Here is a 21704-nt window from a genome sequence, read left to right as displayed (position 1 = left end):
GAAAGAAAGTCATCTAGCTCACTACCTTCACAAGGTGCATCACTTGTCTCCAAAAAATGTATTTTAGTGTGGTGTCTGTACTTCTGTGACGGTGTGGCAGAGCAGAGCAAACACCACTTATTAAAGTGTCGCTTACGTCCAGCATTATGAGTTAGAAGTTACTCTCGGTGCTCTTATAGGTGCCATACGCTGGTATCCAGTTGTTTAACATTCTAATTTTTTAAATTTGATCTTACGTTGTGCGTATTTGTGTTTTTAGTCATTTTCTCCTGACACGATAGGTAACGGCGATTATCTGTCTAGGATATCAGGAAATGCTCAATTCAGTCACATTTCTAATGTTTTTTTTTTTTTTTTTACTTGTGAGGGATAGTTATCAGTTTGATTACTACAACCATCCCGAGACGGATCTGTTGTAAGAACTGTTCTCCACGCATTCTTAGGTTAATTCTACTACTGCGGGAGGACTGGCAGCGGTCAAATTGCTTCTCTTCAGTATTCACTATAAAAAATTTGTAAGATAGAATAGGTAATGATGTTTATGACAAGATGATGATGATTTGATGTACATTCACTTTCTTGTGAGCATAATATGATAGAGATCCCTGGTAACTGTGGGTAGAGGCCGTGATGTGGGAAGTATTGGGGCAGATATTGTACAGAAAAGGATGTCGGAAAGAACTGATAACTGGACAAGGAAAGCGTGGGCAGATTCCTATATTTAGAACAGAGTGGAATGGAGAGGCTTGGTTACGGTTCGAAGGAATGGTAATTTTCGGGAGTGGGTTCGTAGTCTTTGAAGGTAAAGCGATTGAATTTACGTTTGAAGATGAAGGAAAGTGGGGCCTGTTGACAGTGGTGCTGCAAGGACGACGTAACGCGTTGGGACTGTAACTCAGATTTTCATAGAGAATTAAAGCTACATGTACATCGAAAATAGTTCACGTAAGTGTGTGACAAAAAGAAAGTGAAGCACACGGAAGGGGAAGAGGAAACGGAATGAAACTTTACGGGTTGCGACGGTATGTGGTGTTATTGCAGTGATTACAATATGAAGACAAATTTACAAAGAAGGCCTCTGGCCTGGATGCCTGCGCTAATTCGGTAGGGGTGGATGTAATAACCTGATGTTTCCTCTCCTGAGGGAAGTACGCCCACAGTTGTTGTAACTGGTTCTTGATATTCTGGATACTGACACTGTGTCGAAGTTGACTTCCGAGCTGGTCCCACTCATGTTGTATTAGGGACAGATCTTGCATCCTTGCTGGACGCGGGACTACCTCAACATCACGCACGCAGATCATAGGTGGACAGGGGTGGACAAACGTTGTCCTGCTGAAAAATGGCATCACTATACCATCTTAGGAGAAGTAACGCACGAGGACACAGGATGTCCCTCATGGACAATTGTGCCGTCAGATTTCCCTCAGTCAATCCCATCTGTGACTTTCTCATGCCCGATAGCTCCCCACAAGATGACGCCAGAAGTAACAACTCATTGTCTCTCGAAAACATTGGAAGAATGCAATCTCTCTTCATGTCGCCGCCATATTGGCCGACGATGATCTTCCATGGTAGCGGAGAACCGGGATTCACCACTGAACACAATGCGGCACCATTCATCAACTTCCGGGACGACTGGAACCTTGACAACGAGTATATCCGCTCTCTCGTTCCCATGGCGTCCAACATCGCGCTACTGTCATATGCGTATGCCCCATAAATTGATCAGCTGGCCAAATGGAGACCCATAATGAAGCTTTGGTCTGGTGCTGACAACGCTGTCTCATAAAAGTGTGTGACATCTCCATATCCTTCACGGTGATCACTTAACGTCGGACTCTGTTCACACCTCTTATATAACCTACCAGGTCTGACAACAACACTAAACACCAGCGACACTAATCCACTTGGGTTGCCGTTCCATCTGTCACAGGCAGTTTGAACTCTAATCAAATAAATACATACCGATGGTGTGTATGAGTACAGAATTACTTTTAAAACCGACCTTCTTTTATAGGTGCATCTCTTTTTTCTTCAGGCAATGTATTTTCATAACCCTTCGAAATGAGTCTTCCCTTCCTTTCGCCGGTTGAGAGATTGAACGTCGGAGGTAACGAATGGCTTTTAATTCCTCTGTGACAACTGCTTGCATAACTGGCACGAACAGAAAAAAACGCATTAAAATTTGAATGTGGTTTTATAGCGACCTGCACGGAGAATATAGGACTGCTGCCTTGTATCAAGGAGAACTCGACAGACTTGATGCCACACAGGGTACCCACGAAAAGTTTCCTGAATCCGTAAAACGCCATCTTTCCTCGTGTTCTCTCTGTTAAATCAACTTACGTGCTTCCTGAAATAGAAGGTTACGCAAGCGCTTGCAGTACATATAATGCGTAAGAACACAGATACTACCATTTATCAGCCAAGTTCTCATGCTCTGACTTTATTTACCCGCATAAAACGAACGGCTGAACTTAGCCTTTTCAGATTTATTTTAGCCACCTGAAGCATCATCTACGGGTCAAACGATTTCAAACGACAACAATGTGTTGAACTATACATCGATGTAACTTCAATGATCTACATTACTGTCCGGGAGGAGTTCCTACAAATGAGGAACCATCGTATTAGTACATCGTAGTGACGGATGTGTATTGTGTTGTTCTCTTGTAACTGTTAAACAAAGTAAGTCTGTACAGCACTTTCCTTCTACAAACTCTAGCAGAATGGTGCGGGAATCGCCCATTATTGCTCAGTTGTGATTCTTTATTATGCTTCTGACTCACTTCGATTAATCTGTGCGTTTTGTTTTTATAATATGAGGTCTTCATTACCAGCAAAATTAGCATTCTGAATCTATGAAGAGGTATTCAAAATAGCTGGCTAATAGGGAATACGACAGCACTAAATTTGATGATATAATGGAAACTCAGATATGTATTCAGAAACTGAGAGGTTTCAGAACTAGGCACTGGTGTCATTCAAGGGAAAGATGACTCGACTTAAATGCTAATGAACTTTTTTTTTACTTAGTAAATCAAGTTCTTACAGCCAAGCTAGTGTTTCCAAATGCTACTGTCGTTTGTAAAAGCATGTATATCCACACTTCCAGCTGTACATTTGTGTATTATGTTACATCATTTATTATTTTTCTGTAAGTTTCAGTCTCCTTACATTTTTCTATTAATTTGTAGTACATACAAAACAGATTGTTCTTCACCCTATGTAAAGTCCACTGTAGCTTAAATAATTACAAAGAGCGACTTCTTGATGTGTGAGTTAACATCACCTGAATACATTGCAGACATTTACTGTACTAAAAACTCTCATCCATTATTTTGTTTGGCCAATAATTAACGTCATAGTTTCTTGGTTGCAAACCCTCTGTGGCCAGACAGGTAAACATGTGCCGGGGCACAGAAGAGGAACGCGTGAAGTTCGCATACAAGGAGAGGTACAGCGCTGCCAACCAAGTCTGGAGTAAGCACTGGGTTTCCGAAGTCATTATCATATTTCGCTTCCGTTTCAGTTATTTTCAGGCCTCCGTGATTCTTTTAGGGAAAACAGTACCACGAAATTTTTACAGCATAATCATCTTATGTATGAATTATTTAATTTTATATTGTTCTGTCTTGTGATTCATGAGCTATTGAAAAGTAGTAATGCTTTCACAAACATTGCTTCGCATAAAATATGGCACATAACTTTTCAGTTTCTTTCTACAGTATCGCTAAGTCGTTTGATTTTCTGTGCACATCGAAAAGTCGCTTTCTATATTTCTTGTCGAAAGACGAAAACAGTTCCTAACGAGATCAATGCTGTAATTATATGTGTGATGTCTGTTCTTTCAGATACGCCCAAAAGAAAATAAACCATTTTGACCCTGTCGCCACTATGCATCAAGATACAAAGGAATTAAAGTGATTAGCTGCCAGTGGGCATTGATTTATATCAATGGCATAAGTTGAAAATTTGTGTCAGACCGGGATTCGCACCTGGGTCTTCTGCTTGCTAGGCAGATGCGCCGACCAGTATGCCATCTGGACTCAGTGGTCACCACAACCGCATAGACTACCCTAGCACCTAGTAATGTGTGGTATAACTTAAGAATTTTGGGTTTGATGGGAGGTATGCTAGGGTAGTGAGTGCAACTATGGTGACCACTGTGTCTGTGTGGCCTAGTTGTTAGCACATCTGCATAGTAAGCAGGAGACCCAGGTTCGAAACCCAGTCTGGCGTACGTTATCAATTTGCCCCACTGATATAAATCAGTGCTCACTGGCAGGTAATGTCTTTAATTCTTTTGTGTCTTAATGGAGCAACTATTCTATTTAACAAGTCAGATAAGATGTAAGTAAACCACAGATCTATCCATAATGTATGAAATGTTTGCTTAAAGTTATCATCAGACACATGGAAAAAGTATAATAGATTTTAATCAAGCTAAAGAACTGTTCAGCTTTAGCAATGAATAAAGCACGACAGGCCATTCTCACGCCATGATACATATATATGGATGGATGGATGGATGGGTGGATGGGTGGATGTCGCTATGTAAATACATTCCACCCTCCATCTAAACCACTGTATGGATATCAACCAAACTGGGTACATATGCTGCTTACTGTCTGGAAAGAAGTGCTTTGGAGGTAAGGACACCTACCTCCCATAGGGGCTTGGACGTTGAATAAATAGTTCTTCAATATTGTTAAGAATCCAGAGAATCGCCTGTCCAATTGGATTTCCCGCAGAAACGGCGTGTTGTGAGGGTAGTATCGCAATGCGTTACAGGCGGTACACAAGAAGTCGTTCACAGTTATGTGGAGTTAGGAAGGAAGAATAAGGGTATTGAGAGAGGGGGTGAGAAGGAGGACAAAGAGAGGGGATGGAGGAGATGGATAGATAGAGCAGGAGGAGATGGACAGAGCGTGGAGAGGAGGAAATGGACAGAGGGAGAGGAGGAGGGGATGGACAGAAATAGAGGAAACAGGAGGTGAATAGAGAGGATGGAAGAGACTGACAGAGAGGGGGAGAAGGAGACAGGTAGAAAGACAAGGAGGAGGTGATGGACGGAGAGAGGGGGAAGAGTAGATGGATGGAGAGAGGTGGAAGTACGAGACAGATAGAGACATTATGGAGGAGGAGGTGAAAGAGAACACTGGAATAAATAAATACCTTGGCAACGCTGGCTTTCTCAGGAAGTAAATACATAAATAAATGCTGACTCAAAGCATTACTAGTATTTTGGTCGCAACAGTCCTGTATGACTTGAATTCGATAAGTTCTTGGCATGTTTCCAGAGGTACGTCACATCAGGTGCCATTGCACAGGTCACTCGATTCTCGTAAATTCTCAGCCAGTGGGCAATACCTGGCGACTGCAGTGTCCGTCATGTGAGCCAGCAGGTTCATTTCAGACGAATTTGGCGGTCAAGATGTTATCAGTTTACTGTCATCCTCGTCGTACCATTGCAGCGCGATTCCGGCCTTGTGATATGCTAACCGGATGGAAGATGCCACTCCTGTCGGAAAAGACGTCAAGCATGAAGTGATACAGGTGTGCCGCAATAATGTTTACATGCAGCACAGCCGTCATGGCTATTTCGATTACTACCATAGGTGTCATGGAAGACCACGTGAATATCACCCAACAGCCTGTGATCGTGGTACAGTGAATGCTCCGAACAGCCATTCACTTGGGTAACGGTGTATCGGGCCTCGAGAATCAATCTGCTGTAACAAGAAAGGTGATTCATCCGACTAAACGACACGTTTCCAGTGATTCACGGAGTAGTCTCGATGATCGCGTCCCCAATGTAACTGTAACTGATGATGTCTATGGGTCAACATAGAAACGCATACAATTCCTCAGCTGCAGAGGCAAGGTTCAACAATGTATGCTGAACGGTGTTTAGCCACAAACACCTATGGAACACTTATTACATTTTTTGCTATTTTTTTAATTATTTTATAATGAATTGTCGACTTTGTTGGAATACAGTGGTCCAGCCAAGTAATGTGATGAAAGTACCTGATTATTTGATTTGACACTAGTAAAGCAGTACCGAAAATTTTTGGGCATAGAGTTATATGTAATTTATTTAAATAAAATGTTACATTTTATTGTTTCTTTTTCCCAACCATATCAACAAACGAAACTTCCTGGCAGATTAAAACTGTGTTCCGTACCGAGACTCGAACTCGGGACCTTTGCCTTTCGCGGGCAAGTGCTCTACCATCTAATATATATATACTCCTGGAAATGGAAAAAAGAACACATTGACACCGGTGTGTCAGACCCACCATACTTGCTCCGGACACTGCGAGAGGGCTGTACAAGCAATGATCACACGCACGGCACAGCGGACACACCAGGAACCGCGGTGTTGGCCGTCGAATGGCGCTAGCTGCGCAGCATTTGTGCACCGCCGCCGTCAGTGTCAGCCAGTTTGCCGTGGCATACGGAGCTCCATCGCAGTCTTTAACACTGGTAGCATGCCGCGACAGCGTGGACGTGAACCGTATGTGCAGTTGACGGACTTTGAGCGAGGGCGTATAGTGGGCATGCGGGAGGCCGGGTGGACGTACCGCCGAATTGCTCAACACGTGGGGCGTGAGGTCTCCACAGTACATCGATGTTGTCGCCAGTGGTCGGCAAAAGGTGCACGTGCCCGTCGACCTGGGACCGGACCGCAGCGACGCACGGATGCACGCCAAGACCGTAGGATCCTACGCAGTGCCGTAGGGGACCGCACCGCCACTTCCCAGCAAATTAGGGACACTGTTGCTCCTGGGGTATCGGCGAGGACCATTCGCAACCGTCTCCATGAAGCTGTGCTACGGTCCCGCACACCGTTAGGCCGTCTTCCGCTCACGCCCCAACATCGTGCAGCCCGCCTCCAGTGGTGTCGCGACAGGCGTGAATGGAGGGACGAATGGAGACGTGTCGTCTTCAGCGATGAGAGTCGCTTCTGCCTTGGTGCCAATGATGGTCGTATGCGTGTTTGGCGCCGTGCAGGTGAGCGCCACAATCAGGACTGCATACGACCGAGGCACACAGGGCCAACACCCGGCATCATGGTGTGGGTAACGATCTCCTACACTGGCCGTACACCACTGGTGATCGTCGAGGGGACACTGAATAGTGCACGGTACATCCAAACCGTCATCGAACCCATCGTTCTACCATTCCTAGACCGGCAAGGGAACTTGCTGTTCCAACAGGACAATGCACGTCCGCATGTATCCCGTGCCACCCAACGTGCTCTAGAAGGTGTAAGTCAACTACCCTGGCCAGCAAGATCTCCGGATCTGTCCCCCATTGAGCATGTTTGGGACTGGATGAAGCGTCGTCTCACGCGGTCTGCACGTCCAGCACGAACGCTGGTCCAACTGAGGCGCCAGGTGGAAATGGCATGGCAAGCCGTTCCACAGGACTACATCCAGCATCTCTACGATCGTCTCCATGGGAGAATAGCAGCCTGCATTGCTGCGAAAGGTGGATATACACTGTACTAGTGCCGACATTGTGCATGCTCTGTTGCCTGTGTCTATGTGCCTGTGGTTCTGTCAGTGTGATCATATGATGTATCTGACCCCAGGAATGTGTCAATAAAGTTTCCCCTTCCTGGGACAATGAATTCACGGTGTTCTTATTTCAATTTCCAGGAGTGTATATATATAATTCGTGTGAAAAATTGCCAATGAAACCATCTGAGCTACCCAAGCACGACTCACGCCCCGTCCTCACCGCTTTTACTTCTGCCAGTACCTCGCCTCCTACCTTCCAAACTTTACAGAAGCTCTGCCAGGAAGTTTCATATCAGTGCACACTCCGCTACAGAGTGAAAAATCTCATTCTGGAAACATCCCCAAGGCTGTGGCTAAGCCATGTTCCCGCAATATCCTTTCTTTCAGGAGTGCTAGTTCTACAAGGTTCGTAGAAGAGCTTCTATAAAGTTTGGAAGGTAGGAGGCGAGGTACTGGCAGTAGGCCGGCCGGTGTGAGCAAGCGGTTCTAGGCGCTTTAGTCTGGAACCGCGCGACCGCTACGGTTGCAGGTTCAATTTTTGACTTGGGCATGGATGCGTGTGATGTCCTTAGGTTAGTTAGGTTTAAGTAGTTCTAAGTTCTAGGGGACTGATGACCTCAGATGTTAAGTCGCATAGTGCTCAGAGCCGTTTGAACCATTTACTGGCAGAAGTAAAAGCTGGAGGACGGGGCGTGAGTCGTGCTTGGGTAGCTCCGATAGTAGAGCACTTGCCCGCGAAAAGCAAAGGTCCCGAGTTAGAATCTGGGTCCGGCACACTGTTGTAATCTGCCAGGAAGTTTCATATTAGCGCACACAGAGTGAAAATCCCATTCTCTAATATCAACGAACATTTGATATATGGTATATTTAATTGCTCTTAAAAATACTAATTTATTTCAATGGATGGCATTCCAACCGACCTTGTTGTTAGCGTCCTTCCTGCTGTGACCTTCTCCACCAGACATCACGGCACCTAGAGTATCAGCAACCAAACTGACAGCCTGCAGCCGCAGGTTGCCCGCCTTGCAGGCACACCGAACCACCACACGACCGACAGGCAATATTGATGAACGGCCACAGCAACAACCACAACAACAACACCACAGCAAAGACACCAGCGGCCACCAGGGGCCACTACCGGTCCACATAATAACGTCAAATCACGTGATGGAATATAATTCCGAGGTACTCATCCGCCGAAGCGCTATAAAGGCCTTCGCTCGGCCGCACATCGGCAGTTCATCGACCGCCAGAAGACATGGATAGCTGCCAACCCGACAGCCCGGCTTGGATCTTCTCGCTGATCTCTGGATTAGGCTTGGTATATCGGAGAAGTCTCTGGCGGAGACTAGTAGGAAATTATTTCAGTTGTTTTTTATATTATTCTTGTATGTAGTTGTGATTCGAAGACTGATCACTGTTTTGTGTTGGTGTTATACTTGGAGAATTTGTTTTGGTTAATTGAACAGACCAAAAATTGTTTTCGGACTTTGATCGTTAGTTTCTTCTGCTTACGCAGACGTAGCACTTCCAACTCACCGTGTGGCCAGAAGGTTGGTTACAGACGCGACGTGAAGCCGCAATAATTACAACTTGCCATGCGCGTGGTGACGGGTAGTACCGTCACAAGAACGTTCACCGGAAGTGAGTGCTAACAGGTGTCGGCATTGCCCGCAGAGCTGCGCGCCGAGGCGCCGCCCAGCCCGTCGGCGCTGGCGCTGTACGAGCACCTGTCGCTGCCGGTGCCACTACCCTCCGCCGCGCACCTGGGGCTCGCCACCGGCCTGTTGCTGGCACTATTCTTCAACGCGCGCCGAGAAGCCTTCAAGGTCGGTGCGCTGTCCACAATGCGGCACAACAGAGCCCTCCGTCTTTTACACTACTGGCCATTAAAATTGCTACACCAATAAGAAATGCAGATGCTAAACGGGTATTCATTGGACAAATATATTACACTAGAACTCACATGTGATTACATTTTCACGCAATTTCGGTCCATAGATCCTGAGAAATCAGTACCCAGAACAACCACCTCTGCCCATAATAGCGGCCTTGATACACCTGGGCATTAAGTCAAAAAGAGCTTGGATGGCGTGTACAGGTACAGCTGCCCATGCAGCTTCAACACGATACCACAGGTCATCAAGAGTAGTGACTGGCGTATTGTGACGAGCCAGTTGCTCGGCCACCATTGACCAGAAGTTTTCAATTGGTGAGAGATGTGGAGAATGTGCTGGCCAGGGCAGCAGTCGAACATTTTCTGTATCCAGAGAGGCCCGCAAAAGACCTGTAACATGCGGTCGTGCATTATCCTGCTGAAATGTAGAGTTTCGCAGGGATCGAATGAAGGATAGAGCCACGGGTCGTAACACATCTGAAATGTAACGTCCACTGTTCAAAGTGCCGACAATGCGAACAGCAGGTGACCGAGATGTGTAACAAGTGGAACCTCATACAATCACGCCGGGTGATACGCCTGTATGGCGATGACGAAGACACTCTTCCAATATGCGTTCACCGCGATGTCGCCAAACACAGATGCGACCATCATGATGCTGTAAACAGAACCTGGATTCATCCGAAAAAATGACGTTTTGCCATTCGTGCACCCTGGTTCGTCGTTGAGTACACCATCGCAGGCGCTCCTGTCTGTGATGCAGCGTCAAGGGTAACCGCAGCCATGTTCTCCGAGCTGATAGTCCATGCTGCTGCAAACGTCGTCGAATTGTTCGTGCAGATGGTTGTTGTCTTGCAAATGTCTCCACCTGTTGACTCAGGGATCGAGACGTGGCTGCACGATCCGCTACAGCCATGCGGATAAGATGCCTGTCATCTCGACTGCTAGTGATACGAGGCCGTTAGGATCCAGCACGGCGTTCCGTATTACCCTCCTGAACCCACCGATTCCATATTCTGCTAACAGTCATTGGATCTCGACCAACGCGATCAGCAATGTCGCGACACGATAAAACGCAATCGTGATAGGCTACAATCCGACCTTTATCAAAGTCGGAAACATGATGGTACGCATTTCTCCTGCTTACACGAGGCATCACAACAATGTTTCACGAGGCAACGCCGGTCAAATTCTGTTTGTGTATGAGAAATCGGTTGGAAATTTTCCTGATGTCAGCACGTTGTAGGTGTCGCCATCGGTGCCAACCTTGTGTGAATGCTCTGAAAAGCTAATCATTTGCACAACACCGGAGCTTCTTCTTGTCGGTTAAATTTCGAATCTGTAGCACGTCATCTTCGTGGTGTAGTAATTTTAATGGGCAGTGGTGTAGTTTTGAGGAAATCAGTTGTCCTTTTCTAACTGTTTGTTTTTTCTGTCCCGGTATGCGGCAAAGGAAAAACGTTACACAAAACTGTACTGTCTAATGTTTCAAGTAACTTCAATCCTGTCGTGGCAATTGTGTTGGGACCTTTGCTGTTCGTGTTGCACACTCTAAAAGAAAGACGGATCGCGAAGGGCGGAAATCGGTAGACGCAAGTACATGCAAAGACAAACAAATGATTACAATTTCAGAGAAACTGGATGATTTACTCAAGAGAAATAGCTCCACAAAATGAGCAAGTCAATAACGCAAGCAGTTGTTCGGCTCGGTACTGATTGGTAGAGTTGTTGGCTACCCTCCTGAAGGACATCGTGACCATTTCTGTCCAATTAGAGCTTTAGAGCGTTAAAACCGTGAGATGCTTGCAGAGCCCTGTGAAACTCCTGCGCTAACAGGACAGAGCTGATTAGGTTGTGGAAAGGGGCCAAAATGAGTTCCTGTCAGCTGCACTGAACATACAAACTTTATTTATCAACACACAATATTACAACATGGATGCAAAACATTTAAAACTTTAATTGACCTCCCTTGATTAACTTTAGGTCGGCTGTAGGCCACAGTCAAGATCCAAAACACAAGGCCTAAGCAAGAAATTGAATTACAAGGATCTTTGCAGCTTTCACCCAAAAATATTTTCTATATCTTCAATCTAAATAGGCTGAAGGTCTTCACAATTTAGTTTTAATGGAAATCGGTTGGAGGCCGCGTATTAGGCAATAAGAAAAGTTACTATCAAAAGGCAGAAGGTCTTATCTGAAAACATTTCATACCAAAGGGCAAGGCAAGAACTTTAATTTAAGAAATATTTAACCTCGGCTAAGGCCGCACATCAACCAAATAACTATGTAGCACACAAGAAACGGCGCTCTGAAGTTCCCAAGGGTCGGCCTGGGATTGTAACACTAACGCACGTTTAGGTGAGACAGGCAGCCTGACCAACAACGTCTTAATCTGAAGGCAACCCAACCGACAGACAGCCGACCGACCAATCAAGGAATCAGTTCCGCTCGACGCAACCAGCAAAACAACCGCAACGACACACAGACTAGTGGTGCCCACCACAACCAACAACACATCAGCTGTCGATCTACACGCCGCGCTGAACAGCAACAACACGACGAGGAAAATTCACCACCGAAAATTACGTCAACGACCAGCGCAGGTATCCGGTACGTCAACGGCCACAAGGCAGAAACTACCGCTGGTCGACTTTAATAACAGGGAATAAATTAAATTAAGTTAAACTCCACATGAACAAGGCTGGAATCTTAGTCGACTTAAATACACACACGGTGTTGCTCGCAGGATTATCCTAAGGCGAGAAGTACGATCAAACGAAGAAATGCAAACAGTTGAGGCTCGATAGTAGGTTAGGTGAGGACTCAACTTTCGTGACCAAGATCGGTGGGCGACGAACTTCGTAGCACTCGCAAGCAGCAACCGCACGTGCACGCCACCAGCGGCTTCGGGCCGACTCCGCGCGATGGGGACTTCCTTGCTGCTCCACGGCAACCGACCGACTGCGCAGGCTCGGAAACGGTGAAAGGACCAAATATACGTCGGTCGATGAGACGACCAACCAACGGTCGTCCCGCTCCAATCTCTCTCCGTCGGACAGTTCATGTGTGTAGCCAGCGGTGGGCGAGCACTGGCTGTCCACGCCTCACCGGCGCTCCGTCCCCGACTTCACTGCTGCTGCGTCCCAACTGCACTGCTGATCTCTGCCGAACTGACTGCCAAACACACGACGACCCAGAAATACTATCGGTCACTCCATAGATGGTACGACAGTGCACTTATCGATACGGACAAGTCACGCAGAAAGTTAGTTACGCCCTTCGACCATTGATACTAGTAGACTGGCCTTGATGTGCAGAAGCTATGGGGCTAGTGTGGCTCCAACATAAACCACGTGACTGTTGGCAAAACGTGGCGGGATTTCAAATCAGCGGTCTGCCATCCTATGTTTGTATCGGATTTTCCCCACATTTCTCAATTGACTGCCAAACGCTTCCAACAAAAACTACTTTTTTATTTGTGAAAAATTATGCCAGAACTACATTTGACCTGGATTTGTTCAAAGTACCATTTATAAAATCTAACAAATACATCGAACGCCACTCTGGTGGGCAGCGGGACGAAATTACTGTAAACTATCAATTATAGTAAAATGTCGTTAAAATTCTTTTAAACAGTAAGAGTGGGCTCGTGTCAAAACTTTAAACATTGTATTCGCCACGTTTCGAGCTCTAGTCACTTATAAAAGAAAACGGGCTATGGGAATTATATCAACTACAAGTGTCAAAAATTGTGTACTTTAGGAGCAGGTCCATCTTAGAGTATCAATTTTAGGTCCACTTCGAAGGTTCAGTTCCCACTATTTTTATAAAAGTTTAAACTATCAGTTTAAAAAAAATGATATTTTAGATGAAAGGTGAGACTTTGCAGTTTCAGAAAATAATTTTGGAGCCTAGGTTTAAAAATTACAGACACTGTAATTACAAATTATAGATATACATTGTAAATAATAACTAACCTATCAAAACACTTCTCCGCGAAGTGCTTCGAGCAAAGGCGCGTATGTGCAAATGGCTTAAAGTTTTTCCGTTTCAGGGCCTATATCCAAAGCTGCCTTCGGTTTTCATCCTTACGGAACCTATGAGTAGGAACGAGAAACGATTATACTTACTTCTGTAGCCGAATTATCACAGATACTTTCCAAAATGTAATATGAGTCTGACTTTACAGGCATCACTTTCAACACTTTAATTTACGTGATACTCTATTTCAAGTGTAAAAAACATACAAAAGTCACTTCAGCAGATTTCAATAAACGCATCTGCACTATCATAGAAACACTTACACGTGAAATGTAATGCCATTTCCCCCGACAAAACGCTGAGTACAGCCATAAGCGCAACACGAAACAACCATGTTTTGCCAACATCCACGTGACTTTAGCCCAGAGATGTTGGAGCCACGAAAATGACGTCAGGGCCAGTCTATTATATTTATGGTCGAAGGTTACGCCGCTAAATTGAACAAGAAAACGAGGCGGCAGTACCGTAATAGAAGATGACAAACAATAAATGGCATGAGCACGAGCCAAGCACGGCTCAGCCTGCCCATAATGCTCAAAACTTTCTCAATAGAGGAGAGGCCTGGCGACCTTGCTGGCCAAGTTAAGGTTTGGCACGCACGAAGACTAGCAGTAGGAACTTTCGTAGTGTGCAGACAGTCATTATCTTGCCGAATAGTAAGCACAGCATGGTTTGCCATGAGGGTAACGAAACGAGGCGTAGACTATCGTCGACATACCGCTTTGCGGTAAATATGCTGCGGATGACAACCAAAGGGGTCCTGATACTGAAAGGAATGGCACCCCAGAACATCACTCCTCGTTATCAGGCTGTATGGCTGGCGGCAGTCAGGTTGTTGGCCTATTGCTGAACGTGGCGTCTCCAGGCAACTCTTCGGCCTGGAGTACCATTGACTGTAGTAGAATTGTCTTCAGTGATGAGTTACTCTTCGAACTGAGCTCCGAATACAAAACAAAATTCATTGTACACTACTGGCCATTAAAATTGCTACACCACGAAGGTGACATCCTACAGACGCGAAATTTAACCGACAGGAAGAAGATGCTGTGATATGCAAATGATTAGCTTTTCACAGCATTCACACAAGGTTGGCGCCGGTGGCGACACCTACAACTTGCTGACATGAGGAAAGTTTCCAACCGATTTCTCATACACAAACAGAATTTGACCAGCGTTGCCTGGTGAAACGTTGTTGTGATACCTTGTGTAAGCAGGAGAAATGCATACCATCACGTTTCCGACTTTGATAAAGGTCGGATTGTAACCTATCGCGATTGCGGTTTATCGTATCGCCACATTGCAGCTCGCGTTGGTCGAGATCCAATGACTGTTAGCAGAATGAATCGGTGGGTTCAGGAGGGTAATACGGAACGCCGTGCTGGATCCTAACGGCCTCGTATCACAGTCGAAATGGCAGGCAGCTTATTCGCATGGTTGTAACGGATGGTGCAGCCACGTCTCGATCCCTCAGTCAACAGATGGGGACGTTTGCAAGATAACAGCAATTTGCATATACAGTTCGACGACGATTTCAGCAGCAAGGACTATCAGCTCAGAGACCATGGCTGCGGTTACCCTTGACGCTGCATCACAGACAGGAGCGCCTGCGATGGTATACTCAACGACGAACCTGGGTACACTAATGGCAAAACGTCATTCTTTCGGATGAATCCAGGTTCTGTTTACAGCATCATGATGGTCGCATCCGTGTTTGGCGACATCGCGGTGAACGCACATTGGAAGAGTGTCTTCGTCATCGCAATACAGGCGTATCACCCGCCGTGATGTTATGGGGTTCCACTTGTTACGCGTCTCGGTCACCTGTTGTTCGCATTGACGGCACTTTGAACAGTGGACGTTACACTTCAGATGTGCTACGACCCGCGGCTCTACCCTTCATTCAATCCCTGCGAAACCCTACATTTCAGTAGGATAATGCACGACCGCATGTTGCAGGTCCTTTGCGGGCCTTTCTGGATACAGAAAATGTTCGACTGCTGCCCTGGCCAGCTAATTCTCCACATCTCTCACCAACTGAAAACTTACGGTCAATGGTGGCCGAGCAACTGGCTCGTCGCAATACGCCAGTCACCACTCTTGATGAGCTGCGATATCGTGTTGAAGCTGCATGGGCAGCTGTACCTGTACACGCCATCCAAGCTGTGTTTGACTCAATGCCCAGGCGTATCAAGGCCGTTATTAAGGCCAGAGGTGGTTGTTCTGGGTACTGATTTCTCAGTATCTATGCACCCAAATTGAGTGAAAATGTAATCACATGTGAGTTCTAGTGTAATATATTTGTCCAATGAATACCCGTTTATCATCTGCATTTCTTCCTGGTGTAGCAATTTTAATGGCCAGTAGTGTATAACCTTGTCTTGGTGTACGGGCTTATCTAACTGAAAGTGACACAACTTTTGACTGCCGAACTCACGCAGTCAGCCATCTTGAACAGTACGGATGGTGTAATGTGCAACTCAAATCATAGATGTCGTATTGCGATTCATCTGTCGTTTGTACCTGACCCCATGACCCTATTTACGTTTAGGGGGGTAGGACGTCAAACGGGCCGACTTGCAGCAGGAGAGGCACCACAAGACATTTTAATTTCCACTTTCTATACTTTTACGAATAAATTCATAAAACTTTGTCAGCATGACCAGGAGGGATTCAGAATTCACACTCATTGCAGTGTAAGTTCGAAAACATAACGAAGTTTTTTTTTTTTTTTTTACATGTGAAATTTCATCATTTTCTTCACTTACTAATGGCAGCAATTGTTGCTATAGGTACACTTTTCTTCATAAATAAGAGAGATTCTTCGATGAATTTTGCACAGCATACAAACCATACTTAAAGGTGTAAGAAACTCCAGAATTTTCCAAATCTATTAAAAACTGTGGTAAAAATTGAGGTAATTAACTATAAAATTTGTGTTTTTTCTAAGCATGAAGTTTAAAATATAACAGTTCATTCGTTTTTTCATAAATTAAATAAATTCTAGAGTTTCATACACCCGTGAGTATGGTATGTATGCTGTGCAAAATTCATCGAAGAATCTCTCTAACTTATGACGAAAAGTGTACCTATAGCAACAAATGCAGCCATTAGTAAGTGAAAAAATGATGAAATTTCGCACGTAAAAAAAATTATTTTGTTATGTTTTCGAACTTCCACTGCAATGAGTATGAATCCTGAATCCTTCCTGGTGATGCTGACAAAGTTTTATGAATTTATTTGTAAAAGTATAGACACTGGAGATTAAAATGTCCTGCGATGCCTTCCCTGCTCTAAGTCGGCCCGTTTGACGTCCTACCCCCTTTAAGATCCCTATAGCGCCATCTTCTTTTTTTTTCTTTTTCCTCCGTGATGATTCCCCTTTATTAATAATATACTGTTCAAACGTGACGTCATTCCGAGCCGCGATTGTTTTTCTACAGATTTTTGAAATTGGAACATTAATTATGGACATTCTGTGCATACATGATTGAGTTTGTACGGAACCGCCTGAGCGCGAATCCTACTCGTACTTGTCCTGCTTTTCGCCGTAATGTTTCTGTGTATGCTCGATGAAAGATTAAGGGAGAATCCATGTTCTGAGACCCACTTAACAATTCCATGAAAAACATCACTTCTGCACATTTGCTTGTAATGGGCCCTGACAGCTGTGGAAGTAGCAGTATTGATAAGTAACGTGACTGGCGTACGGCTGGTTGCCTATGGGACGCCTGTCGTAGAGTGTACACGTGCCACGGGCGCGGGTGCCGGCAGGAGCGGAAGCGCGCGGAGGCGTGGGCGGTGCGCGTGGCGTGCAGCGCGGCGTGGGTGGCGGGGGCGGCGGCGGCGCTGCCGGGGGCGGCGGCGCTGGTGGCGGCGTGCGCGCTCTACCGCCGCCTGGCGGCCGCCGTGCTCGCCTGCACCACCGGCCGAGACTTCGCGGGGCTGCTCGCCGGGCCCGACGCCGTCTGGGCCGTGGAGGACGACGCCGCGCGCTCCGTCATCAACGTGCTCGCCACGCTGCAGGTACCGTCCCGACAGGCGCCGCGCCTGCACTAAGCACACAAAAACTGTCTGATCAGTTGTTAGCACACTGGATTCGCATTCGGGAGGACGACGGTTCAAACCCACGTCGGGCCATCCTACATTACGTTTTATGTGGTTTCCCAACATCGTTTCAGGCAAATGCTGGGATGGTTCCTTTGAAGGGGCATGGCCGACTCCCTTCTCCATCCTTCCCTAATCCGATAGGACATATGACCTCGCTGTTTGGTCCCCTCCTACAAACCAACTATCTCGAGAATGAGGTTTTCATTCTGCAGCGGCGTGTGCGCTGATATGAAACTTCCCGACAGATTAAAACTCTGTGCCGGACCGAGACTCGAACTCGGGACCTTTGCCTTTCGCTGGCAAGTGCTCTACCAACTGAGCTACCCAAGCACGACTCACGCCCCGTCCTCATAGCTTTAATTCTGCCAGTACCTTGTCTCCTACCATGCAGGTTCGCAGAAGAGCTTCTGTGAAGTTTGGAAGGCAATGATCCCGAGTTCGAGTCTCGGTCCGCACACAGTTTTAATCTGTCAGGAAGTTTCAAACCAACTATCAGTTCGCCGATGACATTGTAATTCTGTCAGAGACAGCAAAGGACTTGGAAGAGCAGTTGAACGGAATGGACAATGTCTTGAAAGGAGGATATAAGACGAACATCAACAAAAGCAAAACGAGGATAATGGAATGTAGTCGAATTAAGTCGGGTGATGCTGAGGGAATTAGATTAGGGAATGAAACGCTTAAAGTAGTAAAGGAGTTTTGCTATTTGGGGAACAAAATAACTGATGATGGTCGAAGAAGAGAGGATATAAAATGTAGAGTAGCAACGGCAAGGAAAGCGTTTCTGAAGAAGAGAGATTTGTTAACATCGAGTATAGATTTAAGGGTCAGGAAGTCGTTTCTGAAAGTATTTGTTTAGGGTGTAGCCATGTATGGAAGTGAAACATGGACGATAAATAGTTTGGACAAGAAGAGAGTAGAAACTTTCGAAATGTGGTGCTACAGAAGAATGCTGAAGATTATATGGGTAGATCACATATGAGGAGGTATTCAATAGAATTGGGGAGAAGAGGAGTTTGTGGCACAACTTGACAAGAAGAAGGGATCGGTTGGTAGGACATGTTCTGAGGCATCAGGGGATGACAAATTTAGCATTGGAAGGCAACGTGGAGGGTAAAAATCGCAGAGGGAGACCAAGAGATGAATACACTAAGCAGATTCAGAAGGATGTAGGTTGCAATAAGTACTGGATGATGAAGAAGTTGCTCAGGATAGAGTAGCATGGAGAGCTGCATCAAACCAGTCTCAGGACTGAAGACCACAACAACAACAACATCTGTTCAAAAGTACCTAGACACGTATTACTGGACAGTAATATGTCGTGTGTCCACCCTTTACTTTTATGACTGCTTGAACTCTGCTGGCGACTCTTTTGATGAGGTGTCTGAATGTCTGAGAAGGAATGACAGCACATTCTTCTTGAAGAGTTTCGACGCTGGGGTTTGGAGCGAAGCTGACTTTGTAACTCATCCAACCGTCACCATTATCATTATCATCGTCATCAGTGTTCTGCCCTAGGGCAGGTCTTCACATGTATCTGCCGCCCGGAGTGGCCGCACGGTTCTAGGCGCTACAGTCTGGAGCCGGGTGACCGCTACGGTCGCAGCTTCGAATCCTGCCTCGGGCATGGATGTATGTGATGTTCTTAGGTTAGTTAGGTTTAATTAGTTCTAAGTTCTAGGCGACTGATGACCTCAGAAGTTAAGTCGCATAGTGCTCAGAGCCATTTCACATGTATCTCTCCACGCAGTCCTTTCACTCGCTAACCTCTTCGTTTTCTTATAATTGTTTTTTATTCTTACAATATCCGCCACGTGGTATCTTCGCCGTCTTCTTCTTCTTCTTCTTCTTCCTCTTCCATTCACCTTTCCTTCTATAGCTTCCTTCAATAAACAATCTCTTCTAATCCAGTGTCCAATGCAATTCAAATGGCTCAAATGGCTCTAAGCACTATGCGACTTAACATTTGAGCTCATCATTCGCCTAGACTTAGAACTACTTAAACCTAACTAACCTAAGGACATCACACACCTCCATGCCCGAGGCAGGATTCGAACCTGCGACTGTAGCAGCAGCGCTCCAATGCAGTTCTGTTTCCTCTTTCTCATTACCTTTAAAATTTCTCTCTCTTCTCTACGTTTCTCAACATCTCCTCATTTCTCACTTTGTCTACCCATTTTGTCCCTTCCATCCTCCTCTGAAATGCTTCCATTCTTCTTTCTCCCTCTTTCCTCGGTGTCCATGTCTCATCTCCTTATAACGCCATGCTCCATATGTAGCAGTTCGCCATTGTCTTCCTTACGTCTCTGACCATGCACCTCCTCTTGTTATTAAACGCTTTCTTGGCGGTTGCTTTACGTTCTTTCATCTACTTATTACATCACATATTGTCCGTGATAGTGCTTCCCAGATGTCTGAAAGCACTAAGTAGTTCTATGTCTTCCTGTCCTAATTTAATAGTTGTTCTTAATTTTCTTGCACTTATCAACATACATCTTGGCTTTTCCCTATTAATTCTCATACCGAACTCTTCACAGGTCTTATTTAATTATTTTAACCAGGTCCTTTCTTTCAGGAGTGCTAGTTCTGCTTGGTTCGTAGGAGAGCGTCTGTAAAGTTTGGAAGGTAGGAGACGAGATACTGGCAGAAGTAAAGCTGTGAGGACGGAGCGTGAGTCGTGCTTGGGTAGCTCAGTTGGTGGAGCACTTGCCAGCGAAAGGCAAATGTACCGAGTTCGAGTCTCGGTCCGGCACACAGTTTTAATCTGCCAGGAAGTTTCAATTATTTTAACATTTCAGTCATACTTCTTTCTCTCTCTGCCAGTAACACCATATCACCCGCAAATCGAATGCATTCTATCTTCCTACCACCAACCCCACTCCTTTATTTTGTTTCAAACATTTCTGAATAGTATACTCTAAATATGTGTTAAACGGTATAGAGGGGAGGCAGTAGCCTTGCCTCACTCCCCTTCCAATTGTGCATTCCTCTGTCATCTCATTCCCAATCTGTACTCTTATTTTCTGCTCTAGGTATAGTTCATCAGTCTTCTACCCTCCACTTGCCACCATTCTTCTTTAGTCTGTCCACTATTTAATTCCACTGTGTCAAAAGCTTTCTCCAAGTCAATGAAAACAACATAACCTTCTCTTCTTTCGTTGTATCTCGCCTATAATTCTCAGCAATCGTATTGCACCTCTTGTTCCTTTCCCTGTTCTAAGTCCCTACTGCTCCTTTTTTCCCAGTCTTTCTTGAAGTATTCTGTTTATCACCCTTAATAAATCTTTTGCTGCATGAGAAATCGAACTTATAGTTCTAAAATCTTCACCCTCAGAGGTCGGGGTCTGGGAAATCTTATCCATTTATGGAATGTTATAGTCCACAAACCATTGCCTCTCAGCTGCATGGTACTTGACTTGGACAATATATCTAGTTGGTCTGATGAATGGTACCTAGCTCTAAATGTAGAAAAATATAGGTTAATGCGAAACAAACCCATAATGTTAGAATATAGTAATAGTGGTGTGCTGCATGGCACAGTAAATTCGATTAAATATCTAGGTGCTGCGTTCCAAAGCAAATATAAAATGGAATGAGCATGCAAGGATTATAGTAGGGAAGGCAAATGGTCAACTTCGGTTTATTGGGAGAAATTTAGGTAAGTGTGGTTCATCTGCAGGAAACTAGGTACGGCCCGCTGCTGAGTACTGTTCGAGTGTTTGGGATCTACATCAGGTATGATTAAAGGAATACATCGAAGCAGTTCAGAGGCGGGCTGCTAGATTTATTACCAGTAGGCTCGGACAACACTCAAGTATTAGAGATGCTTTGGGAATTCAAATGGGAATTGTTGTAGGCAAAGCGACTTTCTTTCCGAGGAACACTATTGAGAAAATTTGGAGAACCGACATTTGAAGCCGACTGCAGAACGATTCTACTACGTTTTGCGTAAGGACCACGAAGATAAGATTAGAGAGATTAGGGCTCATACGGAGCCACGACATAGACAGTCGTCTCTCCCTCACTCTATTTGCGTGTGGAATAGGAAAGAAAATGACAAGTAGTGATACAGGGTACCCCCGCCACGCACCATACGGGGCTTGCGGATTATGCAAGTCGATGTA

At 45.5% G+C, this 21704-nt stretch overlaps 1 protein-coding gene across 1 annotated transcript in view; it reads left to right on the top strand.

Moving 5' to 3' along the window:
- LOC126474696 (uncharacterized) overlaps nt 1-21704 on the top strand; it is a 163411-nt gene that overhangs the window by 13490 nt on the left and 128217 nt on the right. Inside the window, exon 2 of the mRNA XM_050102174.1 lies at nt 9213-9364. Coding sequence (XP_049958131.1) covers nt 9213-9364 — 152 coding nt within the window. The remainder of the gene's footprint in view (nt 1-9212; nt 9365-21704) is intronic.

The sequence above is a fragment of the Schistocerca serialis genome, chromosome 4 (assembly GCF_023864345.2).
Source record: "Schistocerca serialis cubense isolate TAMUIC-IGC-003099 chromosome 4, iqSchSeri2.2, whole genome shotgun sequence".
Classification (NCBI taxonomy): Eukaryota; Metazoa; Arthropoda; class Insecta; order Orthoptera; family Acrididae; genus Schistocerca; species Schistocerca serialis.
This window is presented reverse-complemented; position numbering and strand designations above follow the sequence as displayed.